General features: G+C 29.3%; 2 protein-coding genes across 3 annotated transcripts in view; one reads left to right on the plus strand and one right to left on the minus strand.

Annotated features, from left to right (window-relative positions):
- LOC106690520 (mitochondrial carrier homolog 2) overlaps nucleotides 1-10,916 on the plus strand; it is a 19,429-nt gene extending 8,513 nt beyond the window's left edge. The window contains exons 3-7 of the mRNA XM_014435962.2: nucleotides 1,720-1,885; nucleotides 5,597-5,728; nucleotides 8,612-8,798; nucleotides 8,910-8,977; nucleotides 10,495-10,916. Of these exons, the coding sequence (XP_014291448.1) occupies nucleotides 1,720-1,885; nucleotides 5,597-5,728; nucleotides 8,612-8,798; nucleotides 8,910-8,977; nucleotides 10,495-10,669 (728 nt within the window). The 3' untranslated portion in view covers nucleotides 10,670-10,916. The remainder of the gene's footprint in view (nucleotides 1-1,719; nucleotides 1,886-5,596; nucleotides 5,729-8,611; nucleotides 8,799-8,909; nucleotides 8,978-10,494) is intronic.
- Nucleotides 10,917-11,924: 1,008 nt separating this feature from the next.
- Nucleotides 11,925-27,465, minus strand: part of wcy (WW domain-containing adapter protein with coiled-coil wacky) — a 31,421-nt gene continuing 15,880 nt past the window's right edge. The window contains exons 10-11 of one of the 2 annotated variants that reach the window (XM_014435965.2): nucleotides 24,342-24,466; nucleotides 11,925-12,191 (exon numbers count right to left, since the gene is read on the minus strand). In XM_014435965.2, coding sequence (XP_014291451.1) covers nucleotides 12,113-12,191; nucleotides 24,342-24,466 — 204 coding nt within the window. In that variant the 3' untranslated portion in view covers nucleotides 11,925-12,112. Of the gene's footprint in view, nucleotides 12,192-23,792; nucleotides 24,197-24,341; nucleotides 24,467-27,465 lie in introns of those variants that run through there. The other variant, XM_014435966.2, reaches the window with a different exon arrangement.

Here is a 27,465-nt window from a genome sequence, read left to right on the forward strand (position 1 = left end):
AAAAAATATCTGATTAGACCAAAATTTGATAGAATCAAGGAGGAACCTATTGGGGTTTGGGGTTTTAGTTAATGAGACAACTGATGTTGAACACCATGTTACTATAATGATCATTGGTACTCTCTGCCCAGATTCTCCTTTAAAGCCCTTTCTCCTAAATTACCAAGTGTTGAAAAAATACCATCATGGTACCATTTTTAAATGAATCAATGAATTGTTGATTTCATCTGTTTAGAATATTTTTTATAAGCTCCAAGTTGAGTGCAAGATTTCAAGGAAAATTGGAACCCTGAACTGCCCTTACCTTCTGAGCTAGTAGAATGAAATGGAAAACTTGGTTGAAGGCCTTCCAGAACTTCAATAAAATAAAGGATGATGTTTCAAAACTAAATGGCTAGTCAGCCAGTAGAATAGGAAATTAAATTTGGACAAAACTTCTAGATGTGCTTTTAACAAAACTTCTAGATGTGCTGTTAACAAATTCAGGCTGGAAGGACATACTACTGATTGCTGACAGCATTAGTGAAAAGGAGATACTAGTGAAATTGTCTATTGAGTGGAGCCCTCCTGAAACAGTGACTTATTGAAGCATTTCAGTAGACTTCTTATGCTGTTTTAGCAGATATAAGCCTGTACTGAGGCCAGATTGACATAGTGTTGCTTTTATAATTTCCCACTGTTTTTCTGATGAGTAGAGGATAATTTTTTTTAGTATACTAATTAAATAGTTTTATTGTATCTACATATTTGGTTTAAAATTAATTCATATGTGTGTATATATTTGGCATTTTTAATTATATGAAATCCTAGCCCCTTATTGTGAGTTATTGACTATATTTGCACCTAGTCCTAACAATTTTTATCTTTCTTACTTCTGCTGACTAGAATCCCCTTTTGAACAGGATTTCAGGATTTTTGTTTTCTGAATAAAGGAAGACATTGTGCATGAAAACTAAATTATGTTACTATATTAGTTTTTAATTTTAAATATATTTTAATGTATTAATATTTATTTAATGTTTTATGAAAATAATTTCATTTTTTTCTCTAAACACTACTAACCCAGAGGAATACAGAACAGAGGCATGACGCTGATATAGCTTCTTTCTTATTTATTTTATTATATATAAAGTATTTATTGTGGATGCATGTTCAATTTCAATTAAAGTGTTTTAGAGCATATACCAATGTTTTCCAGCTTGATTGGAATTCTTTTACATTTCTGAAAACTTAACTCTCCTTTCTGTGGGAATGACCTGTGAATGTATATCATCCCTAATGCTGTAATAACTCGTAAATAAAAACATACTATTTTTAAAAAATAAAAAAAAATTAATGCTTCATTCTTGAGAAATAGTTCTCGAGTCAAAATAAATTATTTAGGTATCCTAAGAACAATGGTTGAGATGAGAATGATGCATTGTTTGTAAATATTTTCTTGAAGTATAAAAACAGTATTGTTCATTTTTTCATAGTTACCAAGTATTTTGCCATAGTTTTGATGACTGTGTTGTGTGTATAGACCATTCATCTTGTCTCTTTTATTAAATTTTTTTCCTCATTACATAATTTATTTTTATTTTTTAATTTGGTTAATACTTCACAATATGATTGTATGTTCTTTAACAGAGAGAAGATCTTATTAATAAAGAATTCATATTACATCATTAAAGTGATTTAATAATATCCTATGATAATTTTTAATTTTTTTTTTTTAAGTGGGCTACATCAAGAATACAGATGGTTTTTTGGGATGCTACAGGGGATACGTTCCAAAAATTACAGGCCAAATTATTAGTACTTTTGCTGCAGAAAACGTTACAAAACGATTGAAAGTTGATGCAGATTTTGATCCAGCAGAAGATGAAGTGTCCAATGAACAAAGGTAAATGCTGGTTTTTTAATACTGCCTCTCCCATTTCAGCCCAATGTTGAAAATTCCAATATTATTTTCAACATATTTTTCCTAAACAAAGAAAGAAAGGATTATTTTTAGTTTCTTTATTTATATTCATCTCCCAAATATTATTAATGTCAAAAATATTTTATTTTTTATCAGATTTCTATGATTTTGACGTATTCTGCAATTTTTTATAAAATATTTATTAATGAGTATGTTTTTAGAAGAAGTTAATAATTTTTATTTGAGATGACTTAATTTATATGAACTGTTTGTAAATCTTCATAATTCCATATTAGAGAGTTATTTTCACTATCCCTATACAATAAATGAAAAAATTATGGCTTTCATTTATAAATATGCAACAATGAAAATAAAGTTGGGTTTTCGCAATGTTGGACTGAAATACCTAGTAGTACCTATTAGTACTCCATTAATTATCAGGTTTGGGATAAAAATTTGGTACTTTGCTGTGGCCAAAGAGTATTTACAGTAACAGCCTTTGATGTGGCAAAACGATCCCGTATCATCAATTGGTGCCTCCTCCAAGAGCCTAAGCCAATCAGATTTGTTTTTTACTGAAAATCTGCAGTTTTAGACATGGACCTTTAGTACATCTGCTTCCATGCTTTCTAATCACCTGCCTTTAGGTCTTGTGATCCTCCTTTTATAATGAATTTATTTCTTTTTTATTTATTTTCTTGATTTCGCTGGTCTCCATCTTAGACCTATGACCTACCCTTCTTCCTTACATTGAGTTACCCTTGGTCTGAATGTAAATCTACCCTCATTGATCCTTTGGAAGAAAACATGTTTATCATTCTGGTTCAGCACCTTCCCTCTTTTTTTTATATAATAATTTATTTATTGTTATTTACAACTGTATAAAAATATATACAACAAGTAAATTTGCTGTAGGCGACATAGTGACATGATACAAACATGTGGAGAATCTATCCATTGATAGAACTCCAATAACATTTCTAGAGGAGATCTCGAGGCCATATTTTTTTCAGATGCCTAGGAGGATTATTAGGTAATGAAGGAGAAGCCAAGTTAGAAACAAATGGATTTGGGTGGTTGGGAAGTTTATCATGGAAGGAATAGTATCTGATTATGGCCAAATCGGCAACATATGGGACATTGAGGTCCTGATGGATGACTTGATTTGTGACAATGTAAGGAGCATTAAGGATTTTGGACTGTAAGGATTGGATTCGGGAGGAATTTGATGGTTTAGTGGAGCCCCAAAGCTCAACTCCATATGTCCAGAGAGGCCTTATAATAGTCATGTAGATCAGTCTTTTGTAATGGATTGGCAATTTAGACCGTTTATCTAGTAAATGTTGTAATAGTCGGAACAGTTTCTTGTCTTTTTAGTCTTGTATAAGGATTCCATGTCAGTCGTTTGTCTAGATGTCGCTCCAATGAAGACGAGACATCAACCACACAATGGCATTGCTGGTTAGTGGAGTGGAATGTTCAGAATTCTAACTGGTGATCTGGAATTATGTGGTTGGAGTCAAGGATAGGGTACAAGCGTTTTAAGATGAGTTTCGCAAGGATTTTGCCCATGATAGGTAACAGAGAGATAGGAGAGTATGAGGATGGGTATTCTGGCAGCTTTTAACGTTTGGGAATCATTTTGATTATGGATAATTTCCATGGGTCAGGAAAATAAGTGGATCTGAGTACAGCATTGTAAATGTAGGTGAGGAATATAACAGATTTTCGAGGAGGATGTTTTAGAATATGGAATGTAATTAGGTCATAACTGGGAGCTTTGCGGGAAGGTAACTTCTGAATGATGTTGGATATCTCTGAAGGATGAAATGTCATTTGGAGTGGAGTATTTAATCTTCTGCAGTGTATTCGATTTGGGTTGGATTAAGGATATCAGGGTGTGGCTCAAATGTTTTAGAAAGGTGCTGACCGAATACCTGAGTTTTTTCATCGTCCGATTTTGTCCATGTTTGTGAATCAGTAAGAAGGTGGTGATTAAAATCTTTGAAGTTAAGAAGCTTCTTAGTGGTCGTACATAAAGATTTGTCAGTAGTCGTGAGGTTTTGAGTTAAGTTAGTTAAATTTTCTATTTTGAATTTTTTAAGTTCTGTTTTGAGTTTGTTTGTCAATGTAGTATAATATGTTTTATCTGTTGGGTATCTAGTCCTGTGCCATTTGTTGCTCAGTGTTTTTCCTTTAATAAGATGCGAATGTGGTGTGGCAGTTTAGTAGGTATGGTATTATTAGTTTTACTGATAGTTGTGTTATCCTATATGCAAAATCTTATAGATTCTATTAAGTTTTCTATGGCTTCGTCAGTGTCTGGTTAGACTTAAGTGGAATTTTTAAGTCCAGTTTGTTTTCTAAATCATCACAAAATTTGTCCCAGTTAACTCCTCCTTTAATCAATGAGGGAGGAGAGGGCTTAGGAAAGAAGTTCGAATGTAAGAAAAGGATAACTGGATTGTGGTCTGAGGAAAGGTCATCTATAGATTCGATGTTGGTCCGGGAACAGGAAATTTGAGAGGTGATAAATATATCAAGGATATCGGGACGCTTCCTCTGAGGGATGTAGGCCAGTAAGTAGGGCTCATGGGTGAGAGGATAGAATAACTATTGGAGGTAGTGACATTGGACAGGATATTTCCACGGGTATTAGATGTACGACATCCCCATCGTTGATGTTTGGCATTATAGTCTCCTCCAGCAATGAAGCTCGATCCAAGGGATTTGTATAAAGAATCAAGGTGGTTGTAGGAAAGTGAATTACCAGGGGGGCAGTATACAGCTGATAATGTTAAATGGAAAGGACGAGTTGAAATGATTACAAAGGTTGATTGGATAGCGTCAGTTGGAGTGGAAGGAATGAGGGAATGGGATAGGGATTTATGGATAAGGATGCAAGACCCGGCGTGTGAAGTGTTGTCGGGTGGTCTAATCTGTAAGTAATGTAGTCACAGATGTAGAAATGTAACCGTTGAGTAAAGTGAGTTTCTGTCAACAGGGCAATATCTATGTATTTGTTGTGGAGAAATATATCGAGTTCGTCACGGTGGTTATGTAGTCCATTAGCGTTCCACAAAAGGATAACTAGAGACTTTGCACTCATCGCGGGAGATTGAAAGGAATTTCAGTCAGGATTCTAGTGAGGAGTGTGATTAGCGGTTTTATGGTATTTTGGAAATCCAACAGGAAGGATGATAGGATAGAGGTTATATCGGTTGGATTGTAGTTGAGATATGGATCAAGGGCTGGGTAGTATGTATGACTCGGAGCACTGGGTGTTGGATGAACCCGTCGTCATCATCCCTCTATGTAAAAATGTTGAACCCACTTATATGAATTGGCAGTTGTGAAGTTAACAAGCTTTATTCCACTCTTATTACTTTATATGCTATGAAAACCAACTTGTGCGATGTTATCTCTTAGAAGAATTTCTATATCATTTTTTGTGAAGCATCCTATGCGAGAAAACTGGATGGTAAAAGTAGACAAATCCAATCTGAATTTAATTACTCAAAACAACATAAGAACAAAGTTAATTAAAGATGAGATTATTTAATTTAATTATTTCTTCTGATGATTTCTTTATTCACATTTTTACAATTTACTTAAGTTTAATTAAATTTATTTAAGTTGTAAAATAGTTGTTATAAGATTAATAACATGTTATTTTAATTGATATATTTCTAGATGGATTCACTTTAAGCAAACTCTTATGAAAGATTTTGTCGGAAAGTCTGTTACAATAGTAGTTAGTCAACCTTTCTATGTTATTTCTTCTCGATCTATGGCGCAGTTTGTTGGTGGTGAAGAGATATATAGGTAAGATTTCATAAATGTAATTTATTTTTGATTAATAGTTGTTTTATTTAATATGGTTAACTTATACTATCATATTCTGCTGTAGCAAGTATATATAGTATATATACTATTTAATGGGCATGAGGAATTACAGATTAATGGTATAAATAGTAGTAAGGATGCTGGAATGTTTATTTTAAGATTTTTTTTTAATTAATACTTAATAATTGGACAGTGAGATCAACTTTGCATTAACATTGTTGACAGATGGTGGATTATGTTACATCAAGAGATAGACTGGGTTTTAGATGACTGAGTTTTGATAACATATAAAGCAATTTTACTTTGTCTCAAATTAAATATTGATTTTTTCCAGGTTTAAAATTAAATATCGTTAAAGTCCAGCGGTTATAGTAAGAAAAGTTGAAAAAGCTGATTTCTTTATTAAGTTAGGCAATCCTGGTTGGCACCAAATAAAGAAATCATCTAAGGGTCATCTTCAAACAACGCAATTTTCAAGTCCCATTTGAATAAAATGGTTTTCAAAGATCACTCTATATCCATGTTAGTTAGTTATAACATCTCAGAAAACTTATCTTATTTTCATGAATGGTTTGGTTTGTTTTTGTCGATTTCATTTACCATTATTAATTATGTTTTTACTAATTCACATTTATCTGTCTTATTCGTTTCTGCTTTACCCATTACACCCTTCCTTCCCTATTTCTGTATGATAAAAACACTTCAGCCCTGGGCTGTTGGGATGTTCTTCAATAGTCTGTGTTAAAGCAGAGAGATAGCCTTTGTATACCTCCAGATACCTATAATTATTGAATAATCATAATTATCCGTGCTAAAACATCACACCTACATATAACATTGTATGCATACAATGTACAAAAAGACTGCGGTCTTATCTTCCATCAAGCTGAAACTACATGTTAGTGATTTGGTTAACTTCAAGACTGTTCATTTAATCTTCAGTGGCTAGTATATAGTCCTGTCTGACTCCTTAGAGTAACCCTGTCCAGCTGTAGCTGAATTTCTTCCTTTAATTTTTATATTATTAAACAAAGGCTATATTTACAAAGCTCTTACTGCCTTCTATCGTTATATCACACATAAATCTTTTAAAAAAAGTATTATCTTGGGAGCGATTAAATAAGTCCAACTGAGAAAAAACTCGTAAGTACATATTACTTTCAGTTACCTATATATAAAATGAGGCATAGCATCACAACATAGAAGTAAACTATGTTTTTCGCTACCACCACCACTGCAACATCATCTATGAAGACCACAACTGTAGCTTCCACCGGCTTTGTCAACTTCAAAATTCCTGTGGGACACCACCAGTCACCTTATATCTCCTTGGGCCAATATCTGAAGGAGTGTGTCTTGCTCAAAAATGAAAAGTCGTACAAAATTGGAATTTCATATTTTAGGTAGGTATATGACAGAAACTTTTTAAAATCGATTGACTAGGTGTGCCACTTTGTCGAATCAATATTTTAAATTTTTTTGTTTTTCTCAAAAAACGGCTCTAACGATTTTGATTGAACTCAGTATATCAATGTAAAAGTAGATTCTTTTTAATATCAGTCAGGTTTTATCCTCATTGAAATAGTGTGACATGGCTTAATAGGCATGTTTTAAAATAATCTTCCTCTAAAGTGCCTTTAATGTTCTTTGTTTGAAATAATTTACTATTTCACACTTTAGTTAGTTATAAAAAATTATATAAATATAAACCATGAAAGAATTTGTTAATTAACTTAAGGATATAGGAAAAAAAAATTGTAAGAGGTTAAAAACTCTTTTCTGGTAACAATATTAGTAAAATAGGTATTTTATATATTACTAGAGAACCAAACATATTATAAATAATAATATTTTACTTCAAAGTCATAGAATTTAATGAAGAATGACAAAAAATTCGTAAATAAAACTTCTGTTCTAACAAGAGTTTGACTGTGCTGACGCATGGGTTCAGTCTGACAAATAATTTCATCATAATAGTTTGTTTTATAATTTCACTAACCATAAATCTAAGCCTTACAGTTGACAGGATAACTCCATTAAATCAGTCTCATGTTCAGTATTGATTCTATAACAATTAATCATTCAATAATGCAGAATGTAAATTTTATTAAACTGGTGTATTTGTTCTATTTCTGGCTTAATTTTGCAAAGAAAAATGTTAAAATTTTGCTACAATAATGTTAAAAATATTTTTCCGAAAACTGTTGTATTGTCAGAATTGGATTAATTGATTTGTCAGCTGAAAAGTTCATTTGGAAAATTAGTAATGGAAAGTATTACCTAAATGACTTAAATACAAATATCAGTTTTGAAGGTAGCGAAGAATAATTTCTACTCCAAGTAGAATGGTAAGTGAAAGTTGTATGATGAGCGCAATTATTTTTTCTGGTGATTTATACTAACAGTCAAAATGAGTATTAAACTCTCATATAATAAAGATTTCCATCATTTTAATTATAAATCACGAGTTTACATTTGACAGTTCAAAACGGTTTGTTAGTAATTTATACTATTTTCTTTTTCTTGAAGCATTAGCCTTTTATTACTTCTTTAATTTATTTTGAATTATGAACAACGTTTTTGTTGGCCCATAATCCAGTTCATTGTTCTAGTTAAATTATACGATAGATTAACTCAACCCAGATTAAAAGAAGAACCTTTCATATTCAAATCTTGAATAGAAGTTACCATATTTTCTTGGTGTTGTTATGTTTTTCATTTGACATTAGTATTATTTTGTAATATGTATAAAATTCAAAATTAATTTTTTTTTTTTATTATCATACCTAAAAGTAAGTTATAAAAGGGCTTATTCTTCCAGAAAAAAATATACACATTACTATCATGTGTTTTCTTTTTCAGTGGTTTCTTTGGTTCTATTGCTGAAGTCTATAGGACTGAAGGAATACGTGGTTTTTTTACTGGTTTAGTTCCTCGATGGCTGGGAGAAATAATAACATTAGTTTTATCTAGTTTTGTTATTTATGGTATTAATAATTATCTCATCCATGACCCAGAAATAAAATCTTTAAGCAGTGCTTCGATTCAGGTAAACATTTTGCTGATTATCAATTAATTAATAGAGACCAAGTACGAACAATAATATTTATTCTGATAATAAATATATTTTATAAATGTAATAATTATTTTTTTTTTTCAGTTTATATGTCATACTCTGACATACCCCTTCACTGTTGTTTCTGCTTGTTACACTGTCAACAACTGTGGGTAAGTCAGTTTATTTAAATATGAAGTTTTGATTATAGATAAAATAATATTTGAGTCGTTTCGAGCAAGAGTGGTGTAAATCATTATCTGTTTTAAAAATTAATTTTTATAAAAAAAAAAAAAAATATTTTTATTTGATTACTGGGTGCATTAACTTTCAAGTGCTTGTAAATAGTTTGATATACTTTTGACCTTCTAGTTTTAACAGATAAAGCTGTTACCCCTTATAAAAACTTAATGGAACTGTCCCTAAAGTTTTCAATATCTCAAAACTCCAGATTTGACTTACACCACACCACTCTTACTCTCAACATATTTATTGGTAAGATTTAGCTTTGGAACCAGCTTACATTGAAATCCTTGCTGATTCAGACCATTCTGTAATCTGAAGAACCCATAAAAAAAAAAGTAAGAAATATTAGTATTTTAAAGATATGCTTTAAAGTATATAGATAATTAAATAAGACATTTTGTATTATAAACACCTTAGTTATGTTAGTCAACGTTCAAACAAACAAAAATTCAGGATATTTAAATAGAATAATTAAAAAATTAATTTCTGAATAATGATCACCTATTGTAAAAATATTTCAATGCATAAATTTTGCCTTTTAATAGTTTTTATGTATGAAGTTACCTTGATTTTAATTAGTTTAGATCAACTAGTTTAATAGTTTTTTGATCAGTATAAAACATTTTATGTTGTCTTAATGTTTCTGGAAGTAAATATTTTATTTTCATCAGGATCTCAAATACACCCTTATTAAACTCTTATACCTGTTCTATAAATATAAATTATCGTAGACTTAATTTTTTCTATTATGGTTTTGATTTGGTTTATTGGCAGTGTTTATCATTAAAAGTGGCAAGTTGTAATAATTATTTGACAGACACATAAGATCACAGGTATTATGTTCTGTTAAAAAAGTAAATGAGATGAATTTGTGTGATCGAATATTTTTTATAAGTAGTAGAATTCTTTAAAATAAATTCCAAATTAGCTGATAAAAAATATTACTACTGCACAGAACAATTCCTCATGGCAGATTAAATATTATGGTTACCAACGGCAGACCATACATTAGTCATGTATAATACAGTTAAATAAAGTCGCCCATTCTCACATGCATCAAAATAGCTGACCCATTAATATTCCTGTCAGAGGGGGCATCTGGACATGCCAGAATAGCAAATAACCAGATTATACAGACTGTACTTTATCTCCTTTTACATTAAAAAAAAATAATGCATTAATATTGAAATAGTTATTTAAAAATATTATGTCATTTGACTATGTTTTACAAGTGGCCTAAGGCACATCTATGCTGAATATGAAAGGAAAAACAGCAACATGGTAAATGTTCTACAATACTTATATAACCAAAGTGAATGAAATTGTTCAATAGCTCCTCTTGATATAAGTATTATATCTAAGGCATGAATATTTACAAATATGTGATTATTCATTTTTAAAAATAGCATTGAAAAAATATAACATGCTTATTTATCTATTTTAGCCTTGCAGCTGGACAGCCACCACAGATGCCAATATTCGATAATTGGACACATACCTGGAGATATCTCCAACAGATCAATCAACTCAACAGAGGTTCTAATACTTTATTTAGGTACTGCCCTCCTACAAGGCAACCAGGATCTCTTGATGCAAAAATGTTGGATACTTTGAAATAAAAAAATATATAGAAATCATTTTTCTTCTATTTAATTTAATTTTTATAAAGTAGACCAAATTTGTGAAAAATTAAGAGTTCCAGCTTCATTGTTGATAAATAATTAAACAAGTGAGGGCTTTATTTAAAAAATATTTTACTTTTTTATATCATGTATATAATGTTAGTTGTAGATCGATATCTCTTCATTATCTAAAATATATTTGTAAATCACAAATCAATTATATTACAAAAGTAAAATTTGTTTATCAGTCGTACATTAATTTCAATTCATCTTTATCCTTCTGTTCCGAACTTTATATTATTCAGGGTTTTACATAATAAAAAGGGAATTATGTTAATATATCAAAGTTTTATTTTATATTTTATTATTCCCTACATGTTTAACTTTGGCAATTTGTAACATCATAATATTAAATACAAAATTAGAATAGATTAAAAGAGATTGTATATAATTTCTGTAAATCTAAGATGCCGATTTGTTTAATTCATACAGTACAACTTACCATAACAATGAAGTGAGGTTGGGCAACAAAATTACATAAATACTTAAAACAATAAAAAAAGACTAGTTTTATAAAATAAAAATTTATTATAAGGGATACGCTCTCTATACAAATGTAGAACATTAACACAGATGACACAGCGATTTATAACCCTCCTTTCACAAAACAAAATTTTAAAAATTTATTATAAAAAAATTAGAATGTGATAATCTCAGATGAATAAAATTCTGAGACAATACCTACTCCACAATAGGTATGTTACCGGTTTCCAAGAACTAACAATAGGAGGGATAGAGTTTAACTATAGATAACAATAGTCAAGTTTTATAAAAGCTTTTAGATAGATCAAATTCATGTATACCGTTTTTCTTTTTATTCATTCTTACTTTCTCACTAACTTACCTCTAAATTTACAAATAAACACATTGTAAATGCATCCTATATCGACAAATTAAATAGAACGATGGTGTATTTAAATATATAAACATTTTTTATCTTAGAATCAATAAAGGTCATCACCTACTCCGTTGTCTAAATGTACGTAGTAACTATTTACAAAACCAGCAGCACTGCCAGTAAGAATTAAAATAATAAACCGTAAGAGTCCTTCTTAACACTTGTGCTAGCCTCTTAAATTTCATCAAGAGAGCTGTCACTACACAGCAGTTCGAATCCACATTCGAAATTTAGGGGGTATCCATTGAAATTTTTACACTTTGTTTTCTTCCCAAATATTATAATAACAAAATATAATTGTTTATACACAGATTTAATAATTAGCTCTTCATTTCATTGTTCACTATTTACACAAGAGTCATTTGGTGTCCAATTAATAAATAATACAACTATCATCATAATTTTGGGAATCAAACACTTTCCCTGACGGTTCTTCTCCCAAATGTCCAATATATTTCCAGAGATCAGATGAGGAAGTATGACTATGGTTCGTCAGCCATGAACGAATTTTGAGATTTCAGTTCTTCAAGATTCTTTATTTGTTGACGAAGAAACAAGACCCTAAAACAGAAAGAAACAACAAAAAGGTTAATCAAAAAGGATAAAACTCATCTTATGTTTGATCAGTACATTGTGGTAAAATGTACCACTTACGGAGAAAGAAAAAGAAAGTCATAGTTATTCTTATAATTATGCTTTCTTTTTTAAATATACTTATAATTATCATGAAGAATTAAGGACATAGGTAAGTTCCACATCATCTCCAAAATTCCATTATTGCAATTACATTTCAACTAATAATTTAATTTTGTGACGGCCTGACGGAATGAAAAGTTGACTCACTACCATTCTGGTTAGAATAGATTGGTTCCTGTATGTAGTTGATAATCCTCCACCCACTGTATGTCAGAAATGATAAGTAGGAAGTAAAAAAAAGTTTCATACAATGATTTCATCAAATGTGAAACTATAGAATTTTTATGTAAGGTGATAATATTAAATTAATCAGAATCTTGTATTACACCTTTTTACAGCACGTCAAGCTTTCGAGATCGTATCCCCATTCTCAGAAATATTTATATGCAATTAAATAGGATGAATGATGGCTTCAAACAAAATTTAGAACATAATAATAGTTAAATCATCATAACGCTGATTGGGTTGAAAAGTGGCACTTTGAAAAAAAAAAAAATATTTTGTATTTGACATATTCTATAGACCAAAGTAACTTTTTGACAACCCTACTTACTAGCTTTAGGACCGTCTTTAGAGCAGCGGAACCGTTTGGTACCAGTAGGAAATGGTGGAACCCTTTTAGTAGATGTAAATGGTGGAAACCCTACACTATCATTTGATACAGAAAGTGTCAAATCCTGTCTTATAAGCAAAAGCTTAGTGAGGCTAGGATAAATAGACTAAATTGAAAAAAAATCCGAGATGGTAAGATTTGAAACTGTGTTGAGCTAACAAGCTAATAATCGACCAACCCGTTCCTCAATTATTATGCAGAGCCCCAGTTAGGAACCACAAGTAGAGAAAGAAATCTGCGATATTGTCTTTGGAACATGTCCATTTTTCAAAATAGAATAGAAACGCTTTTTTTATTGTCAGATGTGTTAATATTCCAGCAAAGCAGCAATATATATTAGTTAAAATGTTTTTATATCAATCATTTGATATCAAACTTACAAAATAAAAACTCAATTGACTAATGAATTCATCTGAATGACTAGTGCTAGTAAAATTTGGTAAATATCCTATTTTTAGTAATGCCAGGTAGGCATCATTAGTCATTTCTGAAGCCTATACTAGTATCTATGAGTTTTATTTTTAGTTATCCAGCGAATTCTCTAAATTTTATTGTCCTGCTGCATTAATATGTGAGAAATGAACTAGAACCATATTTGGAACATCAATAATCACAATATTCATTATCTTACACATTAATTGATTAATATGAGCTCCAAAACGATAGAAAACAACAAAAGATACAAATAAAATTTCTTCTGTTTTGCTTATTTTATGAAGTTCGTAACTAACAAAGAAAACTAAAAATCACAACTGGTTTTTCTTCCCATAAATATTCCCATACTATTAAATTAAAAAAAAAAAGTTTATTTTTTACAGATCTGGTAAAGAGATGTATAATATTTAAAAAAAAAAATTGTTGAACGAAATATAACATGTGGTAGCTATATTAAACATAACTAATCATAATAACTTGGTTTGTATTTGTGCTATTGATAAATATTTTTCTATAATATATTCATTTTTAAATGATAAAGTCAAATGAGAAATGGACAATATATTATTTTTATAAGCAAAAATAAATTAAAATGCTTAATTCTGTTTTTTTAATAATTATCTAAACAGCTAGTGGTCCCTAAACTGGGTGTCACTATCGAATGCTACTTTCTCAAAAGATTAGAATAAAAAAAAAATTAAAATGTCAAATATACAGTACATTCCAAAATCTACTTTGCTCTGTTTTTTCCTTATTTATCAATGATCTAAGAATAATTGTGGGGACATTTTTATATTTTATTTTCTAGCTCAACAAGGGTGCCAAAAATATTTTTTTGCTCACAAGGATGCCGCGAATTTTTTTCAGCCCAGAAAAGGTGCCATGACGAAAAAAGTTTGGGGATCGCTGATCTAAAGGAATAATTACAAAGACAAGGTCTCCTATTTCTTTATTCATTTTTTTTTTATATATATCAAGTTCACAACATCATAAAGGTTGAACATGGTTATTTTTCAGTATCACAATTTCGGTCAATGAATTATTGAAGGTTTTCTAGACCAATGCCATACCAGTTTCCCGCTATATCCTAGAGAATGCATTTTTTAAAATTTAATTAACAATTAATATAAAGATAGGATGTCCAAAAAAATAAAAATAAAGATGTTTCCGAATTTGGATAGCATATTTCTTAGTTTAAACAAAAGGAGTTTTAGTTGAAACTAGATTTTTAAGTCTAGATATTTTCAATGAGTGTATACTTCCAATCAAATCTTGATTATTTTTTTTTATTAGACAGGCCTGAATTAGTTAAGTCCACTGTACTCCATGAATAAAAAGCAGTAGTCTACAATGGCCCTGTAAGCACCCAAATTTTTCTTAACTTACTACTATTGCCTCTTCAGGCTAGAAGGTATCAGCACCTGCTGGAGAGTGCATAAATACACTAATGCATTCTGTGGCATAATTTCTATTTAAAAATTACATTCTGCATTGAATATGTTAGTTTTAACCACTTAAATCTCACAATGGCAAACTTTCTTTTAAAAGTAACATTCCAGTGGTTCTAAGCCATTTTATTGACCAGACTTGAGTTATTCTTTCTGTTAACAGTTCTCAGTACTAGAAATTATTCAAAAAAATGAAGATAACATTACATAAAGCCATACCTCTTCAGATAATGGAGATTCAAGTTTCAGTATCAGAGTATTGTAATGGCAGATTTTTAATTAAGATTAAAAAAAAAGAGATACAGAATCAGTTTTTTTTTTCATTACTCTCCATATATACTTCAGTATTAAGCTAAATATATGATTATCAACACTTAAGTAGTATGAAATCCAATCATAGTGAGGATTTATTCATTGGCAGTTACTTTCTGATATCAAGCCAAATTTATCCTTAACCAAACACAAACAAAAGATCTCATTGGTATACACTATGACCAGAAAAGCCATTTGTAGCTTATTGAGTGTTTGTTGTAGCATATCTACCATTGGCAAAAAAGTGATATAAATGTCAAAACAAGGACTCACAGCTGTGTAATGATGTGATATAACCCAGAATTATGATCAAGCACCCAGGTTTTTCTCCCAATTAAGAGTACGCACTTTAAAGAGGTTGGGTGTGCCCAAGGAGAGTCTACCAACCCAAGGCTGATAAAACAGAGTATAGAATTAACTACCGCAGCTGGACATGAACCTAGACCTGGATATTGGATAATAGTGCCTTACTCCCGAACTTTGATATATACATAAAGTAACACATTTAAAACTTTATTATGGATAACTCGATTAATGAACTAAATAGGTTGATTTATTATTCACACAACTAGTATTCATTCAATAACTAGTTTTTATTTTATTCAAGTCAACCTCGTTATACATCTACTTAACAGAAGAATAGTTCACTGAAAGGAGCCTATAAGACAAGATTGTTTGTGAGATAGGCATAACATTTCCAGATTTGTAAGGTCTTATTTCAATATCACTAATTAATATTTGTCCAAAACTATCAAACACAATAACTTTGATAAGTTAATAAAATCGAAAATTTAAAAAATGTTTTTATTTTTTTTCTTCATTATTTGTCTTATAAATTAAATCAGCTCTGTTTCATAATTGAAATAATAACTTAATATTTTGTAATTGTGATACATTTCTACTCCTTTTGTTCCTGAAAGCCACTTAAGTCAGTTAAGATGTAGTCCTATCTCATTTATGTCTCAGTTGTTAACACTATTTCGCTTTTTCTATTTTTAGGCTAGATATTTGAGGAAAGACAAGCTTGTGTAGTTATAAAGCAGATGTACTTAAAATAGAGGAAATGGTGTAGGGATGTGAAGAAAGAAGTAAGGGATTTTCTAAAAGTGCCAAAAAAAATCCTATGTAATTATTTAAAACTAAAAAGTGAAAAATGAAATTTATTATTATTTATTCATTCACACACACACACATATATATATATATATATATATATATATATATATATATATATATATATATACACACACACACACATATACATATATACAGTTAGTAAAAAAGTCTACATACACCACAATATAAATTAATTTATGAAATAGTGTACATTATTATGTATTAATTAAGGTTATACTTTATTTTTTTCTATTAAATCTGTAGAAGATTAAATCATGATTATAATATCATTTTGGAATTGAATACTTACAAAACGTTTTATAATAAATGTCTGCTATTGTTTGTTACAAATAAGTCAACATACACCTTGATTTAATCCTTTGAATGTAAACAAACATTTAATTTTTTTTAATTCATAGAGGTTTTCTGTGGTTTTATTTCCTAAACGAATCAGTCAGAATCCAAGTCAATTAAAACAACTGCTCAAAATGGAAATTTCTCGAGAGATTAGGCAGTTATTTGATGTTCATAAAACCGCAGGGAAATCATTATGCGAAATTGCGAAAATTGTTAATAAAAGTGTTTCGATGGTTTAGACTGCTATTGAAAATTATAATACAACAGATTGCATTGCAAGTAGGCTTAGATCAGAGCGGCCAAAAAGCTTCAGCGTTATCATGAGCCTGCTATTTTAAGAAGTGTTCATGAAAACCTTAAAATAAGTGATAATTCATTGTGGGATTACAGCATTGAAGTAACACCTCAAACGGAACATAATTCACTAAAAAAAAAACATTTCAAAATTGCTAAGGGCTTGCAAGAAGCCGCATATTAGCAAAGTTAACTGAGCTAAGTGGTTGGCATTTGCGAAAAATTACCTTGATAAGCTTACCAGTTTTTGGGACAAAGTAATTTTCACGGATGAATCTAAATTTAATATTTTCAGTGCTGATAACAACGTTAAAGTGCAAAGGAGAAAAAAACTGAGCCATAAAACTGAAAAGCCTATGCTCAACAGTTAAGCACGGAGGAGGAGGGATCATGGTTTGGTGGTCTATGGCTTCAGTTGGAGTAGGTAACTCGGAGATCATCGAGGGGAAGATGGATCAATATCTATACGTAGATGTCCTAAAACAAAATCTGTGATCCAGGGTTACCAAGTTAGTTCTAGGATCAACTTTTATTTTTCAACAGAATAACGATCCTAAACATCGTCTCAGAAGGGTCAAAGAATGGTTGCTGTACAATGCTCCAAGTCAGTTAAGAACACCACCACAATCGCCTGACCTTAACCCCATAGAGCACCTCAGGCAGGATATTAAAATGAAGGCTAAGGCATTACGAAATAAGAATTATACGGCAACTCTCAGAGGCCCTTAAGGAGGAGTGGTTGAAAACGGATCATACTGTAAAAAAAAAAGTTACCATAATGAATTATCGATTGAGAGAGAGGTAATAAAAATTAAAGGAGGTCCCACAGACCATTAGACAATTATTTTGTTATAGAATGCATATAAGCCGCGTATGCAGACTTTTTTTGGGGAAACGTATTATTACTTTTTCTATATTATTTTCTGTTATGTGTGTATAATTTTTAAACAACTTTAAAAATGTACCAAATTCATCAAAAGGGCCTGTATTTAAAAGGAAAAATAAATAAATAGTTTCATCTGTTTTTCTCTTTTGCTTTTAACCCACTTTTTTGATTAATACAAATTAATAAGTGTATGCAGACTTTTTTTTACTAACTGTACATACAAGAACTATAAATTTATTTTCATGAAATTCATGTACTAATATATAGCATAAAAGACTTTTTAACAACCACTCTGTGCAGCATCGTTACATTATGCAATGTAAATGACTATATTCTAGTATACTAAACCAAAAAACATTACAAGGTGAAAAAAATTTGGTGTGGTGCGTGTATCACACAACTTTCACTCAACACTCCACTTAGAATTTAAAATTAATCTTTGCTGGTTTCAGGACAGATAGTTCTATATTGGTCATTACGGCAATACTTTCCAGTACTAATTTTTCAAATGAACTTTTCAGCTGACAATTCAATTAATTCCCATTTCAACTGTTTTTGGAAAATTATTTTTAACATTATTTCTTGTAACAAAATTTTAGCATTTTTCTTAGCAAAAGTATGCCAGAAATATAAAAATACAACAGTTTACTAAAACTTACATTCTGCTCTAAAACGTTAATAAACAAATCCTTTCATTGATTACATTTACTCATTTTCTATTAAAAGCTAAAGTGTGATTTGGTAAATTATTTTAAACAAAGAACATTAAAGGCACTTTCGATGAATATTTTTTAAAAACAACCCCACTAAACCCTGTCAGACTATTTCAATGAAGATAAGACCTATCTCATATTACTGGTATTTCACAAGTTTCATGAAAATAAAATTGTTTTTATGAAAGATCTTAAAAACACTATTTGTGAGAATTAAATTTAAAAATTAGAGTCTAAGCAAAATTTGCAGAGTATTCTTGCAATAAGTGGGTCAAGGAAACAAAATTGGTTTTAGTTAATTTTTTTTTTAATACAAAGCCTGCTGGGGAAGAGCTTACAAAATTATTGGAAGAAATCAGAAAAATGACTAATGCGATGTGTTAGTCTTAATTGTTTTGTCATATGAATGATAATTACTCTACATGTATTGATTCAAGCAATGGTAAATCCATAATCGAAAAAACAGATTAACACCTTCAATAGCCATAAAGTTCCTTAAAATAATTTCAATATGGACAGGCAGATCCAGAATGAGTCATTACAGCTACTACTTTAATGATAGTGTCAATATATTTTAGATTAAAAGCAATGATAACTACTCCAAAAAGTTGTTTTGTTTACAGCAGAAAAAAAAAATTAAACCACTTATTTATATTTTAGTACATCCCAACACCATAGAGCAAAAGACTACACTTAGATAACATCGTCTTATTAATTTGCTCTCTTGCAGATATATGTTTTTCAAGTACATTTCTGACAGACATAAATGAATAAAAATAAATAACACATTGATACTTAAAATAGACAATAACTGAGCTATTACAGCTTGATTTAAGACAGAATAATGATAATACAACTATAAATTATTTTTTTAAAAAATAGTAACATTAAAATGACACAGACACAATTTATTTTGCAGTGACATTTAATGGTTTTAATAATGAATGGTAATCTTTTAGATAAAATATAGTTGAGCGTCAAAATAAGTATTGACATTGTAATTGTTTAATTGACAAAGCCATAAGCTAACAGGATATGCTTCAGATGAGTATAAAAAACACTCACTTACTAATAAATAAAATGAGTATGAAATACAGCCGCTTACTAATAAATAAAATAATTTAGTCAAAAGACTCCATTATTGATGAAGACTAAATGTTGTAGTCTAGACTCAAAGCCAAATGAACATTTAATAAAAGCACAATAATAAAAAAAAACATATCTGAAAGCAAATTAAGACATATATGGATAACTAATTTTACTGCAATAGATGATATACATTTTTTTCCTACGAGTTCCAAAATAGATTGAACAATTAAAAAAAAATTGTTTACCTATACAGAGAAACTTCAATATTTTACTGCATAATTTCATTTAGTTTCAGCCAAAATTAAATAGAGAAACACTGTATCTTGTTGTCTAACATGAAACGTTATGTTTGGAGTATTATAATTATAATTAATAAATAAATTATTATATATTTAGTAATTAGTAGAGTCCAAAATTATTATTGATTTTTTCAATAAATTTCATAACTAGTACTGTATCATTCATATTTGTATACGTTATAAAAAAAATTATAAAAAAGATAACACAGTAAAAGTTTTTGGAAAACTTAAATAAGGACTACTCCAATAAGAAATTCTGATTGAATTTAAAATTTTTTAATAAGATAAAAAAAGTTTTAGTTAATCAGATTATACGTCTTCAAATATAACAATGAATTTGTAACTTAACATCCTTTTAGCAGCATAAGTTTTTAAGTTGAACAAGTGAGTTCACTCAGAACACCATGTGTTTATCTTTAGGGTAAATAAAACTCTTGTTTTTTGATAAATTTTATATCCACCAATAAACCAACCTAATAAATTAATGGGCATTAGAAACCTTCTGTCTGTTACCAACAACTTTTGACAGTCAAGCACTGTACCATATACACAGTTAGGTACAGTTCTAAACAGTCAAAAGTGGTGGAACAGACCTCTTAGGTTATATTTCTATTTTACTAATAGGTACCCAAAGCTGTAGGATTTGCAAAATATAGAATAATTGTAGAATTATTTAATATATTTAATTTTTACCCAAAGCAAAATTGTTTGGTGAATAAATAACATACACATTTTAATATTTATTGTGCTCTTAAAATTTAATTAATTATACATTTAATTTATCAATGCTATAATACTAATTAAAATGAATAAAAATCATTATAACTAAGTGTATTTATACATTTACATATAATTTTACTTTCACTCACATATATGTGGAATAAATAGTAAGGAGATGGTATTGCAATTGTGAAAAATTTTAATCTGAGTTTTAAATGTAAATACAAGTTTTGAGGTCCACTGAGTCCAAAAAAAAAAGTTATGCAAAATTGCCAAAGTGTACAAGAACATTTTAAAAACAAAAAGTTGTATGGCACTGAAATTACATTTTTAAGGTAACATTAATAACATTTTTTTTAATACACTTTTTTTTAAAAGGTTTTTAATTTTAATTTTTATTATACTAAATACATCAGTGAACAAATGAATGGCCTTTTATATCACCTCACCTTGGTCTTACTCTCAATCAAATAGTCTGGCAGGGCTTAAAGTAATTTTTTCAAAATTAAATAACTTTTTTTATTTTGTTGTTTTTATAGTGTGCCATAGCCATATTCCAGTGAGTTAAAGCAATCAATTACCTTTTACAGTAAGTTTTTCTACAACATTAATACATGTTCAACTTTTAATAATTCTCACATTGAATAATCATTAAAATGTATGAAAAAATAGTAAGAAAATTGCCATGTCTGATATCGAGACAAAAGGAGGAGGAAGTCCACTTTATGAACAAAACATTTTCTTTTAACTTTATTTTTCATTCCTTAATTCGTTAATATTCTTATGGTCATTCAGAAATGCTGGTAATGCATAAACCACAGACAAGAAATAATTTTCATAATACCACTTGCAGACTTGAAGGCTATAAAGTTCTCCCCCTATAACCAGACGTTAGATCTCTACTCATAAGTACACTAGTTAATATGGCACAGTTTATCCCTTTATCAATAGGTTTCAACACTACAGTAGCTCAGTTACCAACACGGTCCAGTTTTTCCCAAATAAGCGGTATCTGTCAAGTATTTACAACCTTCATGCGACTCTTTCATTAAGAAACATGTTAAAATGAGTGAAGCCAATCACAACAGAGCATTTCAAAAAAATTCACTTAAACTTTGACTGAGAGCTCAATTTTAGCAGCTGTGGTGGAAACACAGATTTTTTTAATCTCCTGAAAAATATAGCTAATTGAGGCTGGCTGTTTACAACTAAGCTACTCATCTACACTATTTTATTTAAAAGGGGTCTGCTTATGGTATGCATCCTCAAACAGTAGTTAGTTATTATAGTTTATAATGTTATAATTTGTATAGATGTATGAAAATATAAATATATATGTACCGCATGGCTTCATGGGCATAATATAACTTTTAATTTGACAAGCTTCCAGTTGAATGAAGTTATGACTTTCATTCTTTTAGCCATTAAAATTACAAAAAAACAGTTTATGAAAATTGAAGCAAAATATTAAAGTCTTAATATAAATTCAGAATTAATGAAGACTTCCTCAAAATTTCATTATTTATTTTGTTCGTTTAAAACCAAAATTGATTCCCAATTCCTGATCATACCAAATTGAATAATAATAAAAAAAATTTATTTCTGCAAAAATGTGGGTTTAAGGGATTTTTGCAATGCTGAAAACAAATATGAATTTCTTACATTAAAAAAAATATATTTTTAACCAACCTGGCTACAGATTTTTTTGGCACATGTGTAAAAGTATAAAATAAATTTTTATTTTTAAATTATATATTTTTTCTAGACTCTGAGAAGCTATTGGCATGTGTCCTAAAAATATACATATTTTTTAAAAATTGAATCACCAAAAAAAATTAGTTAAAATTGGTGACCCCAATGATTGTGATCACTATTTTTTTTTTAAGCTTCCTAACTACCGAAGCTTTGTATTCATGCAAGCAATAAAAAATATTTATTTCCTCAATATCAGAAATTTATATTAAACATCAAGGAACAAATCTGGTACATTTTATCAGTGCCTGTCAGTTTGTAGTCAAATTGTGGTTCAGGTATAATCAATCAAATCCTTACTCCAATTAATAGAAACTATTCGGGTTGGTGCATAGTTGGCCTCATATCGATTTTATCAGAAGATTCGACCACTATCACTTAGTCATGTGTAAATGTACTTTCCTATGGCACATCTATATTTCGAAAATGGCTCGTCTGATTTAGCCAAAATTAGGAGGAATGGTGAGAATTGGGGTAAAATAAGCCTAATATTAATTTTGTCAGATCCTGTCAACTACTTCTGCTTGTGCATGCAAAAAACTTTCTTTCTGGGTACACTTATATATTTTAACTATAGTAGGTCTTGTAGATTTTATTAACCTTAAAATATAGGTAATTACCTACCCAACAGGAATCTTAAAAAAAAAAAAGAATAAATTTGATAAAATGCAATTAAGACTTAAATTTGAGAAAATGTAATTTAGGAGATGAGGTAATTTGGTCAGAATCATGGTCGACCGCAAGATTTTCCCCAATTAAGGGTGCTATTTTATGAGGCTGGGTGGACCCTGGAGGGCTCCCCGAACCCACAGTTTGTTGAATCCCGGCTACAGTAACACAATAAATCATCTGCCATATAAATTATCTGCCACAGTTGGATTTTAATATAACATTAAAATTTAACATAACCTTACCACTCATTAAAATTAGATAATGTACATTCAAAGTTAATTTAATGGTGTCCCAAAAAATTAATATTTCTTGTGACACAACCAGATAATTTTAATCCATGTAAAAAAGACAGAGTTTGTAAATTTGATTTAATTTTTTTTTTACATAGAAATAAGTTGCAATTAAAAAATGAAAAAAACAATAGTTATTTTTCAACATCAATGAAACATGCTGGAAAATTCTGGAATTTTGAATGTAATAAATCTTGGCAGAATTTTTTCCATTAATTCCTATTCCAACTAAAATAGAAAAACAAATGTGTAAAAAAAGTTGATTATTTATTCTTAAAGGAAAAAAGGACATTTAACTGTCTCTTTTACAAGAATCAAATGAATAATTAAATTAAATATTCAGCAAGAAAACAGTTTCTGTGACTATTGGGTAAAGAGGATTGTCATTGGATCAAGTTCCAAGAACCGGATTATACATAAAAACTTCTCAAATAGTACAAGAAGAAATCATAGGAAATAAAAAATAAGAATAGAAGATATTAAAGATATAATTGAAAACTACAAAATACTCAGTGCAAACATAAAACCATGACTGTACTGAACAACATATGATGGTGATTTATAAAACAGAAAATGGTTTAATACCTTCTTGTTTTCCATACCAGGAAAAGTCAGTTCAGTCAAAATAAACAATAGTCAAAAACCACAAGGTTCAAGTTTATTTATTACAGAGAAAAAAAAGAGAAGAAAATAAAGAGTTTCTTGAATCTATTAAAATTATATAAATAACAAATCTAATATAACGAGAATGTACAAACTTTAATAGAATGTTTTATTGTAATATGCCTCTTGATCTAACAAATTTAACAACTAAAATTGTCATGTCTTCAATGGGGTGAGAAATAATCCACTGATGACCTTCAACAATGAATTCCTATAGAGAAATTAAATTGAGAAGCAAAATATAGTAAAAAAAAGCACAAGACCAGAAAAGAAGTAACTAAGATTAAAATCATAAAATATATATATACATGATAAAAAAAAAAGGCTAAATTACACATTTAATAATGAAAAAATACCTTTGCTCTTGAAGAGTTGCCTGAATCTCAGTGAGTCTCACAATAGACCGGGCACATTTCAATTCTGCCGACACCCTTGTACACATACTTCCCAGACCATGAGCTTCCTCACTCATCTTTTGTGCCTATGGAGAAGGATGATCAATGATCAATTAAGATAACAACTAATGTACAAAGAAAAAATAAATATAAACTAACCATTAATGTTAAGTGTTAATATAAAATTTACACATTTCTACCACTAATGTATTTTATTTTACTGATCACTTATTGTGGAGCTAAAATATTATCAAGAACTATTGCACAATCAATGTATTTCAGCAAATTAAATAATAAAACAATGAATTTACAAAAATATGATTTGATATAATTTTGTTTATAATTGCATTTTGATAATTTGATACAAAAACATACATATCGCTCTTTTCTGCAGCGTCATAACCCACAAATCATGATTTTTGAGTTAATACTACAGGAATAAATGCAACAATGTGTACTTTTAAGCAATAGAGTGTTATTTCTAAACTTTGAAGGCCAATCATGCCATTTTTTATTTTTAAAACTTAACATATTCTTTAAAACCTCAAAGGCATCAATTTTGAATTAATAGCAAATAGATTTTAAGAAAAAAGACATCAGTAGGAAAAAATAATTGAAATAATCTTCATAATCTAGCAAAGAATCAAGAAAAAAAGAAGACATTAGCATCCTAAGTCTATTAAATTCTAGAACCTTGAACTGTAATTCTGAAAATATTAACTATATCTATTATATCCTTTCAATGTGTAACAACCATTAGGAAACATCAGTACTACTTGTCATTAATATTAGACTTTAATGAGCATGCGTATCATATGCTATGTGCTGAAGCACCCTCCTTAATGACTCGTTTTTCTAGCAATGTTTTATTTTTATTTAGTGAAACAACAATGCTGTCTTCTCAGAACATGACCTAATAAGTTGGTGGAATATTGTCCAAGAAACCTAATTTGCTTATCAAACCCACAGTTTCCTTATTAGTTAGTTGGAAGGGATCATAAACATATTTAAAAAAATGAAGATATAGAGATTAATAGTAACCTTATCAAAATTACAAAATAAATCCTATAAGTGAAAGTGAAATGTATTTCTTTAAGAAAAAGTAAAGATATTTTCAGTTTTTTTTTTAATAATAGTAAATAATTATTAATAAGAAGAAACATTTAGTTGAAAATGATGATTAGGTTAAACAGTATTTTAGAATAGAATTTTGTTAACAGTATTAATAAACTTTGGTTATTGATTGGTATGTATAATCATAAATTTAAGGTAGTAGTCAAGTAGTAAAATTGACAGTATAAATTAGTTAATTAAGTAGAATTAATTATCGATAATAAATAATGGACAAAGAAAATGAATTTGAAGTGAATTATTAAGATGTTTTGAGGAATATTCCTCAAATACAAAGCAAACAAAATTTATTAAGGGATAACTTAATGGGAGTGCTTACCACAATAGATTTTGTTTTAATTTAAATATAGCCTACAATTACATTACTCCTTTTTTTTTTTTTATCCCCCTCTCTTGCCATTTCTGGCATACGGTGCGGAGCAGTAGGGTAGTGCGCTGGGGTTTGCGCATGCCACTGCTCCCAAAGATCACCAATTTTTTTTTTTTTCCACATTACTTCTTGTCTCATAGAAAAAACTAACCCTTGGTAGATCGATGTCCAGTTCTTTACCCACTAAGCTTACTTACACACTCCTTTCATATGTATGCCAAATTAATAAAAAGTAAAACTGAGAAAAAAAATATATTACTGTGATATTTTCTAAAGCATGAATCACAAGTCAATTTTAACTGCAGATTGTATAAATTCTTTTAAGAGCAAACAGATTCCTGTGACACTCAGAACAGCAGCTTCCAGCACTTTTTATAAAAAATCTTTTTATTTAATATTTTCACTTTTTTAGGGATACATTATCAAAAAATTTCCTGAATTGACCAGAATAGTGAAATTACCAGACTTCTCCCAAATCTTCCTGTCAGTAAAAACCCTTTATATGGCTGGAACTACTGCAATTAAAATAATATATTTTTTTTTATTCTTTAGAAGTTGAGATATGGCCTTACGAAATCGCCATTTTGAAACGAAATGGTGGATGGTATGGTAATCTTGAGTTTAATGAAGCAATATAAAGAAAAGGCAGATTATTGTACAATGGTTAAAAAACATATTTTTCTTTATCTTTATAAATGGAAATATGGTAATATGAAATCTTCAATTGGCTGAGATTTCACAAAATCGTGTTTGGCAATGTTATGTGGATCTTCCTGGGGTAACCAATGACTTGGAAGCCAAGTGTGAAGAAAATTGGCCCAGTATTTATAGAATGAATGAAAATGATTTTTTTTATTTTTTAATATTTTTATTCACTTTTTGGATACAATGTATCTTAAAAATGTAATATATTAAATTTTAGAAGGCTAATATTTTTTCTTGATTAATTGTTAAGGTTCATTATTGGAAAATTATAGACCAACAAGACACTTCACTTACATATTTACATCAATCATATTTAAATTAATTTTACAGACATCCATAATGTAAATTGTTTTCACAAAAATGCTCAAGAATTATGAAGACTGTTTTATTCAAAATTAGTCTGATATCACTTCATTTCTTTCCATATTTTAAAGAGAAAAGTTGTGAAGTTCTACCGTCAAAAACACACCATTCATTATCAGTTTCTGATAGCTAAATTTTGTCCACCATTCATTGTCAGTTTCTGATGGCTAAATTTAGTCCACCATTCATTATCAGTTTCTGATGGCTAAATTTTGTCCACCATTTACTATCAGTTTCTGATGGCTAAATTTTGTCCACTATTCATTATCAGCTTCAGATGGCTAAATTTTGTCCACCATTCATTATCAGTTTCTGATGCCTAAATTTAGTCCACCATTCATTATCAGTTTCTGATGGCTAAATTAGTTCATTTACATGACATACATCATAAGTTTTTTTTTTCTTTTAAAGATTCACACTCAATTTACAAAATATTTAAGTGGATTGAACTAACTAAACAAAATTTAAATTTTAAAGCTTTGAAAAATTATATATATAAACAAAATTAGTAGTAAA

Source organism: Halyomorpha halys, unplaced genomic scaffold (assembly GCF_000696795.3).
Source record: "Halyomorpha halys isolate HHAL.00 unplaced genomic scaffold, Hhal_1.1 Scaffold1751.1, whole genome shotgun sequence".
NCBI lineage: Eukaryota > Metazoa > Arthropoda > Insecta > Hemiptera > Pentatomidae > Halyomorpha > Halyomorpha halys.